Source organism: Mesocricetus auratus, unplaced genomic scaffold (assembly GCF_017639785.1).
Source record: "Mesocricetus auratus isolate SY011 unplaced genomic scaffold, BCM_Maur_2.0 Super-Scaffold_100010, whole genome shotgun sequence".
Taxonomy (NCBI): Eukaryota; Metazoa; Chordata; class Mammalia; order Rodentia; family Cricetidae; genus Mesocricetus; species Mesocricetus auratus.
The window spans coordinates 81627531-81649979 of record NW_024429194.1 but is presented as its reverse complement, the minus strand read 5'-3'; the positions used below and the strand labels follow the sequence as shown (position 1 = coordinate 81649979).

The 22449-nt window shown below is 50.2% G+C and overlaps 1 protein-coding gene across 2 annotated transcripts; it reads right to left on the bottom strand.

The window, feature by feature from the left end:
* Positions 1-225: 225 nt before the first annotated feature.
* On the bottom strand, positions 226-21843 carry Ttll1 (tubulin tyrosine ligase like 1). Of its 2 annotated transcripts, none has more exons than XM_005067042.4 (11): positions 21743-21843; positions 18598-18645; positions 17307-17423; positions 16727-16935; positions 14444-14624; positions 11984-12118; positions 11534-11642; positions 10262-10405; positions 8824-8910; positions 6145-6308; positions 226-486 (listed from the first exon to the last, which is right to left on the bottom strand). In XM_005067042.4, exons 3-11 carry the CDS (start codon positions 17417-17419, stop codon positions 357-359), a joined length of 1272 nt encoding a protein of 423 aa, XP_005067099.1. In that variant the 5' UTR covers positions 17420-17423; positions 18598-18645; positions 21743-21843; the 3' UTR covers positions 226-356. The 2 variants fall into 2 exon arrangements, with proteins under 2 accessions (XP_005067099.1, XP_021081072.1); XM_021225413.2 differs by lacking the exon at positions 21743-21843 and adding an exon at positions 21047-21156.
* Positions 21844-22449: the final 606 nt, after the last annotated feature.

Below are 22449 nucleotides of genomic sequence, written 5' to 3'. Positions count from 1 at the left end.
GCTAGATGTGATAGCACACACCTTTAATCCCAGCACTTGGGAGTCAGAGGCAGGTGGCTCTCTGAGAGTTCTAAGCCAGCCTGGTCTGCATAACGAGTTCCAGGCCAGCCAGGAACATCTATCTCAAAAAATTAAATTAATAAAGTAAATCTTTAAGAAATGATGTTACGTCACACACTGGCGCTGTCATTTTCATGAGCGTATGTGATAACATGACTCTTCTTCTACCTTGCAGAGTGTCTTTATTTACCAGGGCTCAGGAAAGCACTCTAGAAAAAGGAAATTTCAAAATATGTGTTGAGCAGAGTCCGATGGAACAACCGTGGAAGGCTGGGGGTCTTTCTTTCCACTGTTGGTCACTTCCAAGTTGTGAGAACATTTCTCCCTGAGTCTCTCGAGCGGCCTGCTCTGGGCCCCACTGGCTGGCCTGGGCGGCTTCTGAGCTCTCTGTCAGCCCCGTCACCCTGGGCCAGCTCCTCGTCGTACCTGAAACAGATCACTGGAGAATCACGAGGAGGTCTTGTTCAGGGGTGGTGGTGACAGAGTGCCCCCTGGGCTGCTGCAGAACAAACATATCAGTGGAAAGGGCCAGCTAGCTCCAGATTCTGGACAAGCCTCTCCCCCCTCCAGCCCACAGCCTACAAGGGACTCCACTGAATACAACACAAGACCACAGAGCCCCTGAGAGAAACCAGTTAAACTGCCATCGCTTTCGCAGGCCTCCAGGCAGAATATGGCACTAACCTCAGAGGAGCTGTGAAAGAGAAACTAGTAGGCCAGCCCAGGGTGGGGAGGGAGAGAGCGACTGCCTGCAAACACTCCACACACCCTGTGGCAGAGGACCAAATCCCATTTCAGACAGGGAACCAGTGTCAACGGACTGCCAGAAAGGGCTGGGTTGGGCTGGGACTCCTCCGTCATGATGTCACTGCTCCGCCACTGTCCTCTCATGGCCTGTTTTCCAGCTGATGTGTGTACCTCAGCCCAGTGCAATGCTGAGGAACAGGCTGGACGTCAGTCATATCTGAAGAACCGGATACAGCGTTGGTGCCCATTAGCAGGGCTCCTTCCTTTAGACTCCTGAGAGCGGTGAAACTCATTACCCAGAAGAGACTGCCTCTCCTCACCATGACCTCTCCTACCACCCCCTGGCTCCAAATTCAGATGTGGCAGAGGCAGGATTAATGCTGGGCCTCCTGATTCCCCATCCAAGGCTTCACCCTGCAGCTGAGCTGCGAGAAGAGCAGTTTTGGACACTTAATTTTTTTAAGCTGCAGTTTATTTATTAATTCGGGAGGACTTTATTTATTATGTAGAGGTCAAAGAACAACTTGCAGGGATCAGTCTCTCCTACCACGTGGGTCCCTGAAATAGGACTTATGTCATCAGGCTTGGCGGCAAGCACCTTTACGTGCTGAGCCATCATTCTGGCCCTTAATTTTCTTTTTTAATTACATTGACTGATGACTGATTGAGGGCATACATGTGCCAGCGTATAGAGGTCGGGGGAAGTTTGTGGAAGACAGATTTCTCCTTCCACCATGCAAGTTCCAGGAATCAAAGTTAGGTTATCAAGCTTGGCAGTAAGTGCCTTTGCCTACTGTGGTGGTTTGAAAGAAAATGGCCCCCACAGGGAGGGACCCTATTAGGAGGTGTGGCCTTGTTGGAGTAAGTGTGACCTGGGGGCAGGCTTTGACATTTAAAGTGCAGGCCTAGTGTCCCACTCTCTTCCTGCTGCCTGCCAATCTAGATGTAGAATCTCAGCTACCTCTCCAGCACCATGTCTGCCTGCCTGCTGCCATGCTCCTGCCATGATGTCAATGAACTAAACCTCTGCACTGAAAGGCAGCCCCACTTAAATGTTTTCCTTTATAAGAGTTGCCATGGTCATGGTGTCTCTTCACAGCAATAGAAACCCTAAGACACCTGCTGAGCCATCTTGCTAGCCCTCAGGTTTTTTTTTTTTTTTTTTTTTTTTGAGACAGTCTCACTACGTAACCCTGGCTGTCATGGAACTTGCCATGTAGACTAGACTGACCTCAAACTTACAGAGATCCACCTGCCTCTGCCTTTTGAGTGTTGGGATTAAAGGCATTCACTATCATGTCTGACTTCTTTTGTTTGTTTGTTTGAGCCTAGGTTTCTCTGTATTGCTTTAGAGGTTTCCTGTAGACCAGGCTGGCCTCGAACTCACAGAGATCTGCCTGCCTTTGCCTCCCTAGTGCTGGGATCACAGGCATGTGCCACCAAAGCCCAGCTGCATGTCTGACTTCTTTCTGGTCATTTTAAAGTGCTTTCTAGCCAGGCAGTGGCAGCGCACACCTTTAATCCCAGAACTCAGGAGGCAGAGGCAGGCAGATCTCTGAGTATCAAGAGAAACTGTTTTAAAAAACCAAAACATAAGGTGTTTTCTTAGGCACTGGCTTGCTGCTATTTTGCCTGAGGACCCTGAGTTATGTGCAGACATTTGCACTAAGCAAACAAGTACCAAGATGCATTGTTGTTGCAGAAACTGAATTTTCCTGACTTCTGTGCTGGTCCAGAGCCAGACTCTGTGGGTGGTGGTGTGGGATCTGCATTAGGAGTCCTCAGGTAGATGAACACTCTCTGAATGGTGCCTTTGGTGGCAAAGAGACTGACACACGGGGAGTGTCAGAGCTAATGTGCTGACAGCTTTCCTCTCGGCTGAGGCTAAGCCTGGCACTGCTGTGGACTGTCAGAACTGTATCATCACATGGATGTGTGCGGGAGAATTGTTGGCACTGCCACCCCACTGTGCCAGTAAAGCCGCATTGAATCAAAGACGAGTCAGTGGTTGACTGGCCAGGATTAGCCACAGAGATGTTGGAGGATTGAGGAAGTTGAATAGAGAGGGACAGGAAGAAAGAAAGGAGGGACTGAGGGGATTTCCAGGATTTTGGGAATCGGAAAACGTGGAAAGTAGGGTCAGCTGATCATCCCTCCACTGTTCCTTAGATTTATCAGGTTTTTAATCTCAATTTGTGAATCCTAAGTTTTTATTAATACTAGAACAATGTAGGCAAATGCAATAGATGTGTCTCAGCATTAGCCTGACTACGGAGGCACAGCCAGTTCCTCCAGTAGAAGAAAGCTACATAGAGAGCTCCCTCAAGGCACAAGAGCTTCTGCTAAGGAGCAACTTGGGCCCTGCCTCCAGGAGCCGTCCATGTGCCATCACGCTCTGGCCTGAACTGTGCTTCTGTCACAGACTGAGGGTGGAGTGATGTTGCCTGTCAGGCTTGGGCTTGCCCCGGTTTCTAGCTCAAGATGGGGAGGGGCAGGATCTGGATAAATTGGAAGAGGAACACTTGTACACACACACACACACACACACACACACACACACACACGCACGCACGCACGCCACGCCACGCACGCACACACGCGGTCTCTGTGTGGCTCTGACAGAGGGGCATGTGGCTGGGCTGTTCAGTTCTGAGACAGCATTTTGCCGGTTAGGCAGCTAACGTAAACAGTCGAAAGGGCACTCCTAAGGGCTCTTCCTATTGGAACACTTTCCTTCCTGGGTTCTGACAGTGGGATCTAGGCACTGAGTTCTGAACTGCATTTTTTCAAAAAGGCCAAGAGTTGATTGAGCCAGGGTGAACAAGGCTGGCCATGATCGGAACACCAAGGCCACAGGGACGACATGGCGTTGGTGGCGAGAGCGCCATTTCTGAGCAGTGTGACCTTGGACGTAAGAGCGGCAGTGTCAGTTCCCTTCTCTCCACACTCGTATACTCTGAAGGGATGCTGTGACCATCCTTTCGGTACTCCTGGCTGTGTACAGGGCCAGGACAGCACCTCCAGGGATGGAAGTCCCACCCACCCCATCAGCAGCAACTCCCAACTGCCGCCACTGGGACCCAACCTAAAGGGATCTGAAGCATCAGGGGCACTGAGACATGTGGGAAAGACCTGCCAGCTGCCAGTTCCAGCCAAAAGCCTTCTGGTCCCTCAAGGAAGTGTGAGAGGATGGGTTGGGACTAGGGGTGAGGCTATGGCCTCTGCCTCTTGAAGATGAGCATATGGCCCGCTCTGCAAATAGAAAGCCCCACAAACTCCCACTGAGCCACCCTCCTTGTCACATCCTACCACACTAAAGAGGGACCTACCAAGACCCTCATGGTTCTAGCAAGGCTCCCCCTCAGGACCGAACCCAAAGGGTCACTCTCATATTGCCCTTACTTTCCACACTACCAACCCCACGTGCCTCAGAACAGGGCCCATCCCCAAATAGATGCTGTGCACTCTGGGGCTCTCCACTCATCATTAGAAACACCTGGGCCCTCTACTAGCCGTTCGCCGGCTCCTTCACCTCCGGCTGTGTAAGCGGCCCGGCTCTCCCCGGAGCCCTGTGGAGTGAGAACTGTTTCCTCTAAGAACCCTGGGTCTGGAGAGGCTTGCTCTCTAGACCCTCTCAGCCTCTCCCAAGGCAGGTCAGCAGAAATCCTCTGTGGCCCTTCCTTATGTGTCAGCTCTAGTCCTGCAGGGTCTTGCTGACGATTCCCTTGGCCATGGCCAGTTCTCTGACCTCTGATGACCCTGACACCCATGCATCTCAGTGCCTCCCTTATGACGCCGAGCCCCAATCTTGCCCTGGTCAGTGCCTGCATCCCCTGGCGCTCACGCGCCACCCCTCAGTCTCTGACACGCCCTGAGCGTGCCTGACTGCCTCAGCCTGGGTTCCCACCACAGTGCCGGCTGCGCTCCCAGCACCAGCAGCCAGTTCTCCTGCCTTCCTTGCCAGCTCCTACTTCTGGTCTCTTCTGATTGGGCTGCTGTCCACATCCCAGGCTGCTGACCTCCAGAGGACAATCAGTCACACTGGGCGGTTAGTTTGGGGACCAAAACTACCACCCTCCAAGGCCCCTGAGAGCTTCGGAAGCCCCACTCACTTCCCTCCTGAGCACCCTTCCACCTGCCCCTCCCCCCAGCTTCTGCAACTGTACACAGGGTGGGAGGTGGCCACGCAGGGACTCCAGAGTGCAGGCCTACGTTCAGCGCCTCCACCTGAGCCCTGTGTGTGAGAGTGCACTTCACCAAATGTCCCCTTCGTGCATAAACTTTTTGTTGTTGTTGGTTTTGGTTTTTCAATACAAGGTTTCTCCGTGTAGTCCTGACTGTCCTGGAACTCACTCTGTAGACTAGGTTGGCCTCAAACTCACGGAGACCTACCTGCCTCTGCCTCCTGAGTGCTGGGATCAAAGGAGTGTGCCATTAATTTTCAAATTAAATGCTTATGTGCAAGACTAGATGAGGTGGTACACACCTTTAATGCCAGTACTCGAAAGGCAGAGGCAGGGTAGAATTTCTACAAACTCAAGGCCAGTCTGATCTACATAGTGAGACAGTATCTCAAAAAGCAAACCAAAACCAACAAAAATTGCTATGTGCAGGCAGGGGCTGTGGAGGTCACCGTCTATCTTGGGGAACCTGAAACTTTTCTCACTCAACCGCCTAGGCCACAGTACACACATCACTAGGCCAGCGTCTTTAATGGCCATCTAGCCTTCCATGGTATGAACAGACTACACTTCGGTCAACCACTGTCCTCCTGACCCATCACTTTATATACACACCCCCCTTCACCCTCAATAGGTCCATTTGTTTCTGATATGTAAGACAGAGCCAAGCTACTGCTCCGTTCACCACGCACGGGGTAAAGGAAAAGGATGGAGGGCCTACAGCACTGGTCACAGATCCTAGCACATGGGAAGCCCTGAGAGGTGAGCCATAAGAATCGCTTTTTCCTTCCTACGGTGTTGCGACTGAGGCTCACGGAGTCACACAAAGCACCTCACTGTCACAAACCAACACAGGTGGAGGTAGGAGACAAGCCCCGTGCTGTGGGCATTCTGCCCCTAGCACCTCAGCAACCTGCACAGGTGCCAAGCAGTGGGGCTCACACCTGGCCCAGTGCCTGGCATGAGGCGGATACTCGGTAGGCATCTGCTACACAGAACAGACCCAAACTACGTTTGTCTCATCAACAGCCCTCATCATATCGATGGACACGCTGCCCAGGAAAAGTGAGCCCCCCTCAACCAGAATAGTCTAAGGGCATCTCAGTAAGCCTCCGACCAGAACACACGCCCCCTGCAGAGCCACACACAGACTTACAGGATTTCATAGTTGCCGAGAACTTCCTTGGGTGGAGACTTGTTCCATTTGCAGTCGGGAATCTCACCATTGGGGACCGCAATGTTGAGGGTGTCGTTGATCAGGTTGTACTTAAGAATTCGATCGTTGGCGGTGCTGGAGGTGAGAGATGGGGATGCGTTAACCTACAAGAAGAAAAACAGGTCCTTCACTGAGGCACTTCCTCCTCCGGGATGAGTGGTGCAGGAGCCAGCATGGGCCATGCGCTCCAGGCACTTATCATTTAAACAGACATCTCACGCCTGCCAAGCACCTCCTATGGAAAGCTGCCAGAGTTGGCTGTCAGCTTGACACACCCTAGAGTTGCCTGAAGAACTGCTCGGATCAAATGGGGCTGCAAGGCATTTTCTTCTCTTGATAATTTTTCTTTACACATCTACTTATTTGTGTGTGATGCGTGTGTATCTGTGTGGGCACACACGTTACAGTGCACGGGTGGAGGTCAACCGGCAACTTGTGGGAGTTGGTGCTATGTGTCCTGGAAATCAAACTCAGGTTGTCAGGCTTGGCAGCGAGTGCCTGAACACCCACTGAGCCTTCTTGCTGGCCCTGTGAAGCATTTTCTTCAGAGCCTGTTTATGTAGGATGGTCCAGCCCAGGGTGGGCAGTGCAGTCCCTGGGCCTGAGCTGGACAAGAAAAATAGTTGAGTAAGCCAGGGGGGCAAGCCAGCAATCGGTGTTCCTCCATGGCCTCTGCTCCAGTTCCTGCCTTGGCTTTCCTGGATGACAGACCATAGCCTGCAAGCCAAGTGAACCCTTTCCTCCCCAGAGTTGTATAATTTTTTTAAAAGATTTATTCACCTTTTGTGCATGGGTGTTTTGCCTACATTTATGTTTGTGTACTACCTGTGTGCAGTGCCCATGGAGGCCAGAAGAGGGTGTTGGATGCCCTGGAACTAGAGTTACAGATGGTTGCGAGCCGCCATGTAGATGCTGGGAATTGAACCCAGGTCCTCTTGAAGAGCAGCCAGTGCCACTGAGCAATCTCTCCAGCCTCCTCCTAAGTTGCTTTTTTTCTTCCCCCCAAGACAGGGTTTCTCTGTGTAACAGCCCTGGCTGTCCTGGAACTTACTCTGTACACCAGGTTAGCCTCAAACTCACAGAGATCCGCCTGCCTCTGCCTCCCGAGTTGCTTTTGATCAGTTTTGGTTTTGGTTTTGGTTTTGGTTTTGGGTTTTCAAGACAGAGTTTCTTTGTGTATCCTTGGCTGTCTAGCTCTGGGTCTAGCTCTGTAGACCAGGCTGGCCTCAGACTCATGGAGATCTGCCTGTCTCTGCCTCTCAAGTACTGGGACTAAAGGTGTGCTCCGCCACTGCCAACCAGCTTATCACAACAACAGAGAAGCAAACTAGGACAGAAGCATCATGTCATCTGCTTCTGCCGATTGTTAGATGAACTATAAAAAATATTTAAAGACAGGACCACAATTGCCTATTAACTCCAGCTCCAGGGGAATCTGATGCCTTCTTCTGGCCTCCAAAGGTACTCGCATTCATGTGCACATCAACACCCCACCATCGAACCCCCACCTGAGACACACATAATTAAAAATAAAACAAATCTTTAAGCGAGAAAGGAAGAGAAATAATAGCTGTAACTGGGATCTTAGTTCATCAAGGGAAGTGTGACTTCCATTCAAGTTACTGTATTTAAGGTGCAGTAAGCCACCACCTCTAACCTAGAAGCCTGACATAGGAGGAGCATGAGTTCAAAACCAGCTACACAAGACCCCGAGGGAGGGAAATGGTACATCTCCCCTTGGCCCCTGACTCCAGCAGCATCAGCAGGTTCCCATTGTGGAGCCAGCTTGCTCTAGACAACTCCAGTACCACAAGCTCCCCACTGAGGTTCCCTCTGACTTTTCCTGTAGGGGGCCAAGCTCTACTCTTTGCACTTAAAGAATCCTAGGCTTTCTGGCTTGAAATGGAACTACAGGACCTGAGCTGTCGGTCTCCAAATGAACTTGCTGAGAGGCGGGTGGTCAGAGTGACACACAGAGTGACATGACACAATGGGGGCTCCTGCGTGCTTAGGGCACCTTCCATCCTCGTCCTCCTGGCAACCATGACCTCTCAGACAGGGGCACCAGTGCCCACCTCTCTGAAAAGGCTGCGATAGTTAATCTCCATCAGCCTGATGGGATTTGCAGTCACCTAGGAGACACACCTCAGAGGAACTTTGCGGGTATTTCCAGAGAGGCTTCACTTAGGAAGGAAGACCCACCCTGAATGTGGGTGGCACCATCCCATGGGTGGGGCCCTAGGCTGAAGGAAAAAGGAAGCCAGTGGAGTCCAGCACTCATCTGACTCTGCCTCACACACCCCCACCATGCTTTATCACCATGACGGACCATACACTCAAACCACGCACGTACCAAATAAAACCCCCCTGAGGTTGTTTGTCAGGTGTCTGATTACAGTGCCAAGAAAGGCAACTGATACAGGGGCTGTGGCCAGGAAAAAGCCCCGAGGAGTTGGCAGGATGTGTCCATCCTATCCTTTCTAGGTCTGCCACCACCACACCCTCCTCAATAGGCAGATGGAGCCACTTCCAAACCATGCCTTAATACACAATGTAGAACAGTAAGAACGTTTCCTCCCCCGTGGCACTGCTGGCCAAGGCGGCAGGGTTGTGAGTTACCTCGATCAGCCAGGGCTTCAGCTTGTCGTCAATGATGATGTCGTAGCCATAGCATTCAAAGCAGTGCTTGTCATTGTTCATCACTGGCTGTGGAGTGACCAACAGGTTATTAAGCCACATCCTGCTGGGCGGTGGCGGAGCACACCTTTAGTCCCGGCACTCGGGAGGCAGAGGCAGACGGATCTCTGTGAGTTTGAGGACAGCCTGGTCTACAGAGTGAGTTCCAGGACTGCCAGAGCTACACAGATAAACCTTGTCTCAAAAAACAAATAAAGATAAAGACAGAGGGACTCTCCCATACTGCCGACTTACACACATAAACACACACATACAACATTAAAACAAAACAAAAAAACCTGCCTACTCAAAAGCTTGAGGATCACCATCCAGACAGAGGGCCAGGAGAATCCCCTTCTATGAGGCAAATGTGTACAAGGGACTCTTCTCTGGGAGGAAGACGGGCACAGCCTGGGAATTTTGCATGTCTTGCATCTCCATGGGGACATAACACCATCCCATGTCTCCAGGCCTGTGTCCTCAGGTCTCACACAAGTGGGTGGGTCTGTCAGTGGCCAGCTCAGTAGCAGGCTAGACTACACTGCCCTCAGAGGGCGAGCTGAGGAACTCTGTCCTGCAAGTGAGCTCAGCAGTGGACGGGCTTTCTCCCTGTTCCTCCTGAGAGAGGGGATGGGAGACAAGGAGACTGGCTTTGGGTTAGGAGCCTTTTCCTCTGTTCCTCGCTCTGGGGTCAGGTCCCCCATTTTCTTGTGAGTTATATGGGGAAGCAAAAACACCTAAGAGACACCATCTGTCAAGCCCTGAAAACAGGGGCCAGCACACCACTGCTTATTCTTATCACGCAAAAAATAGAAGTGCACCTGCCTGAAAACTGCAACCCAGCACGCAGATCAAAGACTGGAGGTTAAGAACAAAGAAACAGGCTATTTCCAACCTTAAATAGCCATGAAACAGCAACGTCAAGCTGCCTGAAGAGAAGGCTATTGCAACCCCTGCCCTGAGGAGTGTCAGCTCATGCCAAAATACCCACCAACAAGGGCTGACGGTGGAGAGGCAGAGGCAGGCCATCTCTGTGAGCTCCAAACCACCCCAGTAACGTTCTCCAGGCCAACCCTGGCTATGCTGTGAGTCCATGTCTCAATAAAAAGGAAGGGATAAAGGAGAAAGAGACAGTGTCAGTGGGACTCTAAATTCTGCAGAGGCTTTGGGGTCTGTGTCCACATCAGAGGCTGAGCAGGCTCACTGGAAAGTGGTTCCAACCCCTTCCCAGAACTGTTTCAGCCCCTGGCTGACACATGGGCACGACGAGCAAACAGAAGAACTCCAGACTGTGAAACACTTCTTGAGAACCCCTGATTAGACCAGGGCCTCCCATTGGGCTTTCAGGGCCCACTTGCCCTGTCCCCAACCTGCCACTCACTGCCACGGCCTTGAGAGACTGCACGATGATCCAGTGGATTTCGTCAAACAGTTTGCTGGTCACCTCCCTGCCTCGAGTGCTCTCCAGGTAGAGGCGAAGGTTGTTGACGGTCCACTTGCCACCATGAATATGGTTGTAGTCCTCCTGGTGAGGGAGGGAGGAGGGCAAGAGACCTTCAGGACACAGCTTGGAGGAACCCAGCCACTTGCCCTCAAGTGCCTCCTGGGTACAAACAGCTACCCAGCAGCAAGGCAGAGGGGACCCCTGCCCCGGGTGGGGGGGTCTGTGCCGTTTACTACACACACTGTTTAGATGCTCAACTCCCTACCAGCCTCAAAGCAACTATTTCCACTCAGCAGGCCGCATCGTGGAGTGCCACCTGGGTCCCCTCCAGAACAAGGCACTCGTTTCTCCCTCCCCGGAAACTGTTCTAGGTTAATGCTTTCGGTCGTGGTGTTTTATCATATCTACAGTAGCCCTCACTAGGAAAAATGTGTGTGCTAATAGTTCCAGCATTTGAGAGGCTGAGGCAGGAGGGCAACCTGGGCTACTTAGCAAGAGTCAATCTAAAAAAAAATTAAACAAAGAGGGCTGGGCATGGTAGTGCACTCCTATAATCCCAGCACTCTGGAGGCATAGGCAGGCAGATCTCTATGAGTTCCAGGATAGCCAAGACTACACAGAGAGACCCCGTCTTGAAAAAACCAACCAAACAAACAAACAAACAAAAGAAATAATAACAATAATAATATAGCTCTAGCCTTGGCTACAGCATGAGTTCAAGGTTTTCCTGAGTAATTTAGTGATATATTGTCTCAAAGTAAAAATTAAGAAGAGGCTGGGAATATGGATCAGTGGTAGAGGGCTTACCCAGCATGCACCAGTGCACCAGGCCCTCAGGCCAGTTTCAGCACAACAACCAACAGAGGATTATCAGGACACCACCCATCCCAGATCAAGGTCCGCTTCTTTTACTAGAGGGGCCTCCAGCATTGAGCCAACTTGTCCACGATCACAGAAACAGAAAGACGGGGCCTGAACTTACACTCCTGCTTCTCTATGTACCCTCACCTCTAGGCCAACCCTAAGCAGGCATTTGAGTAATGTGCCTGGACAGTCATACCTGCTACTCTGAGTCCTTTCGAAGTCTGGGCCTCAGGTTACCAGGTTGTGAATGGCTCTCCTAGAACTAGCCCGGTCCCCTCTTGTGAATAGGAGAGAAAACCCCACAAAGCCAGCCTACTTCCTGATGTCCAAAGAGGAGCCACTCACCCCGTGCTTCTGGATGGCTACGTTGGTAAGGTGGACGAACATGTTGTCCAGCTCGCTGGTGCTCGGGGTGTACTTTACTGTGCAGAAACGGCAGAAGCCAAGCTTGTACCTGGGAGGGAACTCAGACTGAGACACAGGACACCACTAGAGAGAAGAGCAGCTGTTAGCTTCCAATGCTTTCGGTTTCACTACGCAGCCCAGGCTGATCTCAAACTCATAACCTTCCCATCTCTACCTACCGAGTGCTGGGATTACAGGTGTGCACACCCCACCCCACTTGCTTCAAATGTCTAAAAAAGCGGCGTTCTTATTTGTAAGAGTTACAGAAGCTTCTAGGTCAACTGCTCTTAAACAAGACCTACCCACCCTGAGCCAGGCACTGTGCATCCCCCAAGCCACTGCGTCACTAAGCCTTGAAGCTAACACTATGAAGCAGGAACAGACTCTTACATGTAGCATCGCAGTGGGCGGTATGTGGACACCAGGACATACAGACGCAGGTCAAACTTCCTCCCACCGATCAGTAATGGATTATTGATATAGAGCGAGATCACGTAAGCTTCTTTTGTAGACTGAGACACAAACCTATGCATATCAGAGAAAGTCACAATTAGATTGTAAAAGATACAAGATTAAAGGCACTTCTTGCAAAGAAGAGAAGTGATAACTTGCTGGCCACTGTGATAGTTTGCTTTTTTTTTTTCTGAGACAGGGTAGCTTTGGAGGCTGTCCTGGAACTCACTCTGTAGACCAAACTGGCCTCGAACTCACAAAGATCCACCTGCCTCTGCCTCCCGAGTGCTGGGATTAAAGGCGTGCGCCACCACCTGGCTTTCTTTTTTAATTAATTATTTAATGTGTATGGGTGTTTTGTCTGAATGCACATCTGTGTACCACAAGCATGCAGTACCGTGGAGGGCCTGGGGTCACGGTTGTGAGCTGTCATGTGACTGGGACTCAAACCTGGGTCCTCCAGAAAGACAGCCAGTGTTCTTAATAGCTGAGCCATCTCTCCATCCTGATTAGCTTCAATTATCAAATTCACACATCCTAGAATTAGCTGGGAAGAGTATCCGCGAGGCCCTCTCTACACTGGCCTGGGAGCATGTCTGTGGGTGACTTTTTTTTTTTTTTCTGTGTACCACATGCATGCAGTATCCATGGAGGTCAGGAGAGATATAAGACTCCCTCGAACTATAGTTATTACATACAGTTGTTAGCTGCCACATTGGTCCTAGGAACCTAACCCAGGTTCTCTGCAAGACTAGCAAGGGTCCTTAGCCTTAAACAGAGTCATCTCTCCAGCCCTATGTGGGAAGATAGTCTGCTGTGAGCAGCACCATTCCCTAGACCAGGGACCCAGAAGTACGTGAAGAAGCTACTGAGCACAAGTAACCAAGAGGGCATGCACATATTAATTTCTCTCCACTCTTGACTGTGGGTGTGATGTCCCCTTTACTTCCCTGTGATGCAATGTAACCTGGAATTGAGAGCTAAAATCAATTAGCTCCTCCTCCCGAGCTGTTTTTTGTCATTGTGTTTCATCACAGCAACGGCAATCAAACTGAGACAGCCATTACAATTAGAAATCTATGTTAGCTGGGTGTGGTGGCGCACTTCTTAGCATTCACCCAAAGGAGCTGAGGATCTGATCTCTCTCTCTCTCTCTCTCTCTCTCTCTCTCTCTCTCTCTCTCTCTCTCACACACACACACACACACACACACACACACACCTGCAAAGCAATGCTTACACAGCATCAGTCACAGCTGCCAGCAACCAAGGCGGCCTTCAGTAGGTGAGTGGGTAAACTGTCAGATAACAGAACCATTTATTCCGTGACAGAAAGAAATGAGTGAACAAGTCAGATGACATAATGTAATGTATGCCAAGTACTTAGGGAGACTCCTAAAAGCGACAGGGGCCAAACTGAAAAGGCTCCATACTGTGTGATTCTAGCCAGATGACATTTTGAAAAAGGAGAAACTAGGCAATCGGTAAGAAGAGTAGCCGTTGCCAGAGGATGGGCTGGAAGTGGGAGAGAGAGGTGAACGGAGGATATGAGCCCAGTGAAACTGCTTTGTGTGTGACCCTGTGTGGGTAGAAACATCGCCATGCACTGTCCACAGTCACAGAATGGCCAAGAGTGAGCCCTGGCACATATGATAAACTGTGCATGTGCACCTCTCTTGAGATGGGACAGGGGGTGACAAAGGAACCATGGGGGATTTCTCAGCTAGAAGCCATGGCAAGAGCTGCAAGGACAGCCCCCGGGAACCCGCCCAAGGAGGATCCTGGAGCAAAGTGTAATCAGACTGAAACATTCTATACAAGAAGGGTCCTCTGCCACTCTGGGGACTCCTGATGGACAAGTCACCGTGGCTCCTGGGAAATTATCATACTGAGGCCTTGCTCCAGGCTCCCCAGCTAAGGACTCCTCAAGTGCAGAAGAAAGCTGGCAAACTCAGGGGCAAACTAGAGTCCACCTGCCAACCAACCTGCTGCCCGCTCAGGTGCCCCCAGCAGGACACTCTCTACTCTCCCCAGGCTTTACCCTGGCAACCTGCTCCACCAGGACAGGTGCTGTTACTGTTCTCAGGTCCCTCAGACACAGACTGAGGCACCGACTGGGCCCCCAGCTCTGTCACAACTCTGCCTGCCTCAACCAGCTTGGGAACCAAGTGGCCTACAAGGCCTCTGCCTGGGACCTATACCTCACCCACCCATGGCTTACCATGGGGAAGTCTGTGGTTAATTACATGTCTTCAGCCACAGAGCCCAGCCGGAGTACCACATAACAAGGGCACAGCTGGAAGAGCAGGCAAAGGCTGCCCAGCCCATGACTGAGGCTACAGGACGCAGGGCACAACTAACCGGAGCCTTACGTGCAGTCCAGGGTTTGTCAACTCACGAGGATGTCTTGCTGTCCCGGGACCACTTTTTGATCTGTGAGAGCTTGTTGATAAGGAAGATGCCCTTTCCCTGGGCTTTGCCACAAGGCTTCATGATCCAGGTGCTGGATGGGCTCTTCCGGAACTCCTCCACAAACAGGTTGTAGTCAGCAGGGAGCATGTAGGTGACCGGAACGAAGTCTGAAGCAAAGACACCATTGCCATGAGCGGCTGCCTGCCTGGGACCAGGGGCAAGAAAACATCACCACGGTTCAGGGCTCCTCAGCACCCTGTCACCTCAACCATGAACTTTCATGAGAGGATTGCTAAGAAGGGACCCTGTTGAACTGTGTGCATGGACCTTTACAGGCATACATCACTTACACTCCAAGCAAGCTGTCTGCTCGGCAGCTACCATTCCCACCTAGTCAGGGAAGTTGGTGACAAAGCTCTGCCTAGGGACTGGAAAGATGGCTCAGTAGATAAGACCACTGGCTGCTCTTGCAGGGGGCCTGGGTTCTGTTCCCAGAACCCACGTGGTGGCTCACAGCAACCTGTGACTCCAGTTCCAGGGGATCCAATGCTCTCTTCTGGTCTCCATGAGCACTGCACACAGGTGGTGCACAGACACACATGCAGACAAAACACCCATATATATATATATGTATATATATATATACATAAATAAAATAAAAATAACTAATATCTCAAAAAAGTTGTTTCATTCTGTTCTGGTGTGAGATCCTGACCTTCCAAGCAACTAGCTTTGATCCCCAGGTAAACCAGGGGCACACACCATCCCTGAGTGTGGCTCAAGAGAGTAGTGACACTGGGCACACCCTTGTCCATACTAAGTTTGTCTCTCAATAACTCCACGGTCACAGAAACTCAAGAGTCTAAACCAAGCTCAACCCTGCCCACCCACCAGGAGACACACCAAAGCTAAAACAGATGCCCACAGAACCCACCCCAATCCCTTCACCTGGCAAAGCCAACCAATGCCTCAGTGCCTTGTGTTCCTGAAATGATTAACTCAGTATATGGTTAGTTATGGTTAGTTTTTTGTCAATTTGATGCAAACCTAGACATAGCTGGGAAGAGAAAATTCTTTTTTGTTTTTAATTTATTTTATGTGCATTGTTTTTTTTGCCTGCATGTATGGCTGTGTGAGGGTGTCAGATCTTGGAGTTACAGACAGTTGTGAGTTACCATGGGAATCAAATCCAGGTCCTCTAGAAGAGCAGCCAATGCTCTTAACCACTGAGCCATCCCTCAGTTTGCTTGTTTGGTTGTTGTTTGTTTTTTTTTTTTCAAGACAGGCTTTCTCTATGTAGCCCTGGCTATCCTAGAACTGGCTCTGCGGATCAGGGTGACCTCGAATTCAGAGATCCTCCTCCCTCTGCCTCCTGAGTGCTGGGATTAAGTCATGTGCCACCACTGCCCCTGCTGGAAGAGGAAATGCTAAGAAAACGCTTTCATTAGATCAGCATGTAGGCAAGTCTGTAAGGCATTTTCTTGATTAATGGTAGATTTGGGACGGTCCAGTCCACCGTAGGCAGTGCCATTCCTGGGCTGGTGGTCCTGGATCATATAAGAAAGCAGGCTGAGCAAGCCATAGGAAGCAAGCCAGTAAGCAGTGCCCCTCCATGGCCTCTGCCTCAGTTCCTGCCTTGAGTTCCTGCCCTGACTCCCTCAATAATGCAGTGACCCAAGAGTTGTAAACTGAAACACACCCTCACCTCCCTAGATGCTTTTGGTCAAGAGTTCTTTTTTTTTTTTTAATATTTATGGGTTCAGCCTTTAAAGACTAGGCTCACAACCAAAAGTATAAAAAAATATATGTATTTACTTTTTGCGGGAAGGTTTCGAGACAGGGTTTCTCTGTGGCTTTGGAGGCTGTCCTGGAACTAGCTCTTGTAGACCAGAATGATCTCGAACTCAGAGACCTGCCTGCCTCTGCCCGCTGAGTGCTGGAATTAAAGGTGTGCGTCACCAACACCCGACTTACTTTTTAATTATGTGTATGTGCATGTGTGTTGGGGGAGGTATATGCACATGGGTGCCGGTGTTTAAGGAGGCCAGGGGCCTCAGATTCCCTGAAGCTGGAGTTATAGATGGTTGTGAGCCACCTGACATGGGTGCTGGGATTTTAACTCAGGACCTCTGGAAGAACAGGACATGCTCTTAGCCACTGAGCCATCTCTCCAGCCCCTGGTCATAATTTCTATCACAGAAACAGAAAGGCTCACTAAAAGTCACTCAGCTACTGATTCAGGACCCAGGGCAAGCAGGAAGGCACCAACCCAGATAGAGGTATTTTCCATTCTCGTCTTTTTCTGCCAGAGGACTTCCTTCCTTCTCCAGTTCCTTCCTGTATCTTTTAATGTTCTTCACCATCAGGTCCTTGCGGGTCAGCTCATAGTGGTTGGGAAAGTGGTTGACAATCTGGTCATCTGAAAGACGGTACCCAGTTTCCACGCTGAACACATTGCGAATGGTTTGCACACTCATCCTGAAACAGAGGCACCGAAGGGACAGGGGCTTAGAGCCGTGTCACCCAAGAGAATGCCTGCTCACAGCCCTGTCTCCAGGAGTCCTTACTGGCTACCAGCATACCCCGGGGCTGCTGCATGGAATGTGTACTCAGGGATGGGCTGTGGCCAGGCTCAAGGACAGGGTGGCTTTGACCCCATGTCACCGGTCCCTGGCCCGGTCAGTGCCCCAGAAGCTCCTTAGTTAAGTGGTTCCAAGCACTGAGCTCAGGTTATTTACACAGAGACACAAAAGGTGGAGATGCCTCAACAGGCTCAACTGACAACACATTTGGAAAACTCAAACGTATTCAATTAAAGAAAAAGACTAAACGCAGCTTTTTCCTCTCACCAGTAGAAATTCCAATCTTCATTCTCCGTCACTTGGATCCACCCTCTCTTCTCAAAGTTGTTGATTAGCACCGACTTCTCAATGTCGGTGACCCATTTCACCCTTCCTGCCATGATCCTGGAAGAGATGCATGTCGTTACACTAGGAAACGTCACCAGCGACCCACGTTCTTCCAAACAAAAGGGATCCCCTAATCACAAAGTAAGCATACACCCCCATACACACACACCCTCAAGCTCACATGGGGTGCCTCCAGACTGGGCTAATCCAGCCCTGGGGACTTCTGGTGATTCTAGAGGCATCCTGGACAGCACATATGGGAAAGGAGGAGCTGCTTCAGGCATCTAGTATGAGGGGTCGGGACACTGGTCAACATCCCACAGGCAGACAGACCTCCATCCTTCCATAAATCCCCCTGCCCCTATGTCAACCAGGTCTAAGGGGTTGGTTTAACAGTCACTCACAAGCATCCAGTGGCACCTGTGCCGGGAACCACAGGAGAGGCACCAAGGGCTACGAGGGCTGGAGGGGCTCTGTTCAGAGCAGGTGAGGAAGGCTGTTCTGGGAAGTGGAGCCCTAAGTGAGCCTATGATGACGTGGCAAGGGTTGGCACATCCACCCTGCTCTGGGCATCTTCATTCCCTGTCCCACACTGCCTAGCTCCCTGCCTCTCCTTTACTTCATTCATTCTAACCATGCTCTTTAAAAAAAAATAGAAAGAAAACAAGGAACTGGAGAGATGGCTCCGTGATTTAGAATACTGGCTGCTCTTCCAGGGGTCCTGAGTTCGGGTCCCAGAAATCACACGATGGCTCACAACCATCTGTAATGAGATCTGGTGCCCTCTCCTGGCCTGCAGACATATATGGAGACAGGGTACCATATATATAAATAAAAATTTAAAAAACAAAAACAAAAAACTCTGTTGCCAGGTGGCAGCAGTGCATGCCTTTCACCCCATCATTCGGGAGGCAGAGGAAGGCAGATCTCTGTGAGTTCAAGGTCGGCCTGGTCTATAAAGACAGTTCCAGGACTACACAGAGAAACCCTGCCTGGGAAGAAAAAAAGCAAACAAACTTTGTTTTGAGATTTTATTTATTTTTATTTTACATGCATGGGCATGGGCAGGTGCTATTGGATGTGACTTCCACCTCCACCCTCATCCCGCTGGGCAGGAAGCAAGCCTAACCATTGGGAGATCAGATGTTCATGAAGACCCACCCAGTGCTCTTCCCAGACATCTTACACACACACACTCTCTGTCCCCAGCCATGCGAATGTTAACACTTACCATAGGTCCTTCTGCCGTCCCTGGAGTGCTCACAGCCTCTCAGCTTCACTGATAAAAAGCAAAAGGGACACAAAACTGAGTTACAGTTATGGAGCAAAACTTGATCAGTCACATAGATACCCAGGGATGGTATCTTGGTTAAACAATGTGCACTGAACAGGCTCTCAAATGATAATGGTTTTAGAGTAGTCACTCATGGTGAGTCACATGTCATCCTAACATGCAGATGGAAGAAACAGGAAGATCCCAGCAAGTTCAAGGATAGCCTCGTCTATACGTCAGGTCCAGGCCAGCCTGGGTTATATAGTGAGACCCTGTCTCAAAAGAAAACATAGCCAGGCACCTTCAACCCCTGGACTCAGGAGGCAAAGGTAGGTGGATCACTAGGAGTTTGAGGCTAGCCTGGTCTATACAGGCTAGCTGTGCCAATAAAGTGAGACCTTATCTCAAAAAATAAACCGAAAAAACAAAGACCCTCCATGATCACTGGGCACACATATGCCCATATACTTACAGAGGCACATACACACAAATAATAAAAATTAAATCTTAAGACACCGGCACACCATGAAAACTAGATCAAGACAAAGCCATCTGAGGTGACCAACCACAGCCAGACTACTGGGTGCTTACAAAAGACAATATGCTACTCCCCTGTCCCAGGTTTGGGTATGGCCTTTGTAAGGAAAACAAAGTTCCCGATGCCAACCCACAGACTAGCTTTTAGTCATCCACTAGATAATGACAGTCACTTGGCACAGAAGAGAGCTGAGATGGTGACCAGTCCCAGAGTAGGTGACCTACACATAAGGCAAGGTGACTTAATAACACTGTGACAAAGCTCAGCTGTGAAACTGGGGGAAACAAATCAGGTGTAAGCTGTATCCCAGCAGACTCCCAAGTCCATACAAGGCTCTCCACAGCCCACAGCTGTGCTGGACAAGCACAGCAGGCCTGATGGCCTCCTTGCTTCTGCCGTGTCCTAGTGTGACCCAGCACTCTGTTCTTAGACACACATCAATCGAAGTTACCAGCTCCTAAGCCTACAGTTTTTGGGCCGTGGTATTCAGAATAGAACTAGCAGTCTGCTCATGACCCACAAGGCCAGCCCGGCCCTACCTGCGCCACCACCTCCCAGCCCTATCACCCATCACCCCTACTCCACCCTCCCCAGCTCATACCTTCTTTTATCCCACACCCACCAAACGGAATGTCTGGAGCCTGCGTTCTTCCCAAGACCTGGCCCCTTCTCCAATGTCCTCTCCCACGAGTAGCTGTTCCTGAATGCCCAGCTTCAATTCCCCCTCCCTCGACAGTGTCACAGTCATTTTGCAGCAGTTCCCCTCCCCCCACTGTCCACAGAGGATACAGAGGATGCATCCCATGACCTTGGTTGATGCCCGAAACTATGGTGAGTACTAAGCCCTATATAAACTGTGTTTCTTCCCATCCATGCACTTGTACATCCTCATTTAAAGGAAGCACTTTCCAAACAGCCGGGGTCATCCCTCCTACATCGTGAGGCCCATCATCCGGGTAGAAGCACTGCGGTCCATCTGGTCACTGAGGCGCCTCCTACAGAGACTGACCACTGGGATGGGAGCATATATGCAGTGGCTATGCTGGACAAAGAATGATTACTTAGGTTCCAGGCAGGACGGGCACTACAGTGTAAAACTTCATAACAGTAATCAGAATGATGGGCCATTCACAACTCAAAAAATCATATATTTTCTAGGCTGGAGAGATGGCTCAGCGGTCAAGAGCACTGGTAGCTCTTGTAGAGGACCCAGGTTTGGTTCCCAGTACTTGCACGGCCACTCAAAATTGTCTAACTCTGTATCAGAGTATCGATGCCCTTGTCTGGCCTCCACAGAACTACATGCATGTGGTACACAAGACACATGTAAGCAAAAACACCCATTATTTTCTTTTTAAAAAACTGCTTATTTCTGGAACCTTCTGAACTGAAGTCATGGAAGGTGAAACCACAGACATGGGGAGTGTCTATATTTTCTCTGTGACATGCACGTTGCCCACTGGCTCAGTATGGCTCCTACTCAGGTGCCATGTACTAGCAGCCTAGCATCACATGGAACAGGTCAGAAGAGCAGCCTTTTGAGGCTGAATGGCAAAGCACTTGCCTGGCATGCAGGAGACCCTGGAACTCATCCCCAGCACAAGGAATGGAATGGAAAATGGGAAGCCAAGGAGGAGGCGGAGGGGGAGTAAGACTGGCCCTTGCCTTTCACACCCCAGTAATGTACTGATGCAGATTCTCTGGAGGGGGACCCAGGGATGATTTGCACATTCGCGATGCTCAAATTTGAAATCCACATATCGCCACACAGATGTGTCTTCACCGAATTATCACACCACACCACACCTCCTGCTGAATCCCCAGCCCCAGAACAACAGTGTCTAGCAACAGTAGGTGCCTAGTACGTACCTGATGATGTCAGGCATGGCGGGACACACCTTTAACCCCAGCACCGAGGAGGTAGAAACAGGGGGAGCTTTGGGAGTTCAAGACCAGCCTGGTCTACAAAGTGAGTTCCAGGACTATACAAAGAGACCCTGTCTCAAAAGCAACAACAAAAAAGCGGGCTGGCAAACAGCTCAGTGGGTAAAAGTAGTTGTCACACAAGCCTAGCGACCCAAGTTTGATTCCTGGAAGGCACATGAAGTTGAGAACCAATGCCACAAAGTTACCCCCTGACATCCACATGCATGTGGATACACAGGCAGGCCCACACACAAGCATCATGCACATAATAATAAAAAAATGACAAATAATAAAAGAAGTAGGTAGGGTTAGGCACGGTGGCACAGGTTTGCAATCCCAGCATTTGGGAAGTAGAGGCAGGAGGATCAGAAGTTTAAGGCCATCTTCAGGCATAGGGAGTTCCAGGCCAGCCTGGGCTACATGAGGCCCTATCTCATAAAACTAAAAAATAAACTCTCCCTGTATAGGATCAAATAAGTGCTACTCAGGCCAATCAGTAAATGAGAGGAAGTCCAGCCCTATTAGGGGTGGGTTTTCCTCCTACGGGGTTGTGAGACCAGCAACAATAGTCCATAAAGACTTGGCTTTCCAGAAACATGCGGAATGCTACCAGGCAAAGGTGGCACTCAGAACACTTGCCTGTTGGAGTACACCCACAGCTCCAGGAGGACACACACAGGCCAAAGAGCTTCACTACCTGCTGTGATTACAGGCCTAGACACAGGAGACAAGACAGCCTTCCTAGAAAAAGCGAGCAGAAGAGAACTTACAAATCTCATCACCCTCTGTGTCTCAGATAACAAGAACCCTCTCTGCTTCCCACACTTTGACATTTTTTTTTACAAATTAGTGTTGGAAAAAAAAAAAACAAAAAACAAATTAGTGTTGGTAAAGTCCCCAAACCACCAGGATTCCCAGTTTCTAGATTCTTCACAACAAGCTTTCAATGAAAAGTAGAAAAAACTGTCTCTAAGAAAATAAAACTAAGGGGCTGGAGAGATGGCTTTGCTGTAAAAGTGGGCACTGCTCTTGCAGAGGCCCTAAGTTTGGTTCCCATCACTCACAACCTCTCGTAACTCCAGCTCCATGGGCTCACATCCGCCCTCTTCTGGCCTCCACTGGTACTTGCACTCACATGCACACACCCTCACCCGCCACCCCCCACTAAAAATTAAATAATGAAGTCAAGCACAATGGCACTCGCCTTTAATCTCAGCAATCAGGAGGCAGAGGCAGGCGGATCTCTATGAGTTCAAAGCCAGTCTGGCCTACAAAGGGAGTTCCAGAACAGCCTGGGCTGCTACATGGAGAAACCCCCTCTCAAAAAAATTTTTTAAATAATGAAG

Coding starts and splice junctions, on each gene's coding strand:
- Ttll1 (XM_005067042.4), bottom strand. CDS start 17,419: ATGGCAGGAAGGGTGAAATGGGTCACCGACATTGAGAAGTCGGTGCTA. Junction 12,119..14,443: donor CGGGACAGCAAGACATCCTC/GTGAGTTGACAA, acceptor TGATATGCATAG/GTTTGTGTCTCAGTCTACAA. Junction 8,911..10,261: donor AGTCTCTCAAGGCCGTGGCA/GTGAGTGGCAGG, acceptor GTCACTCCACAG/CCAGTGATGAACAATGACAA.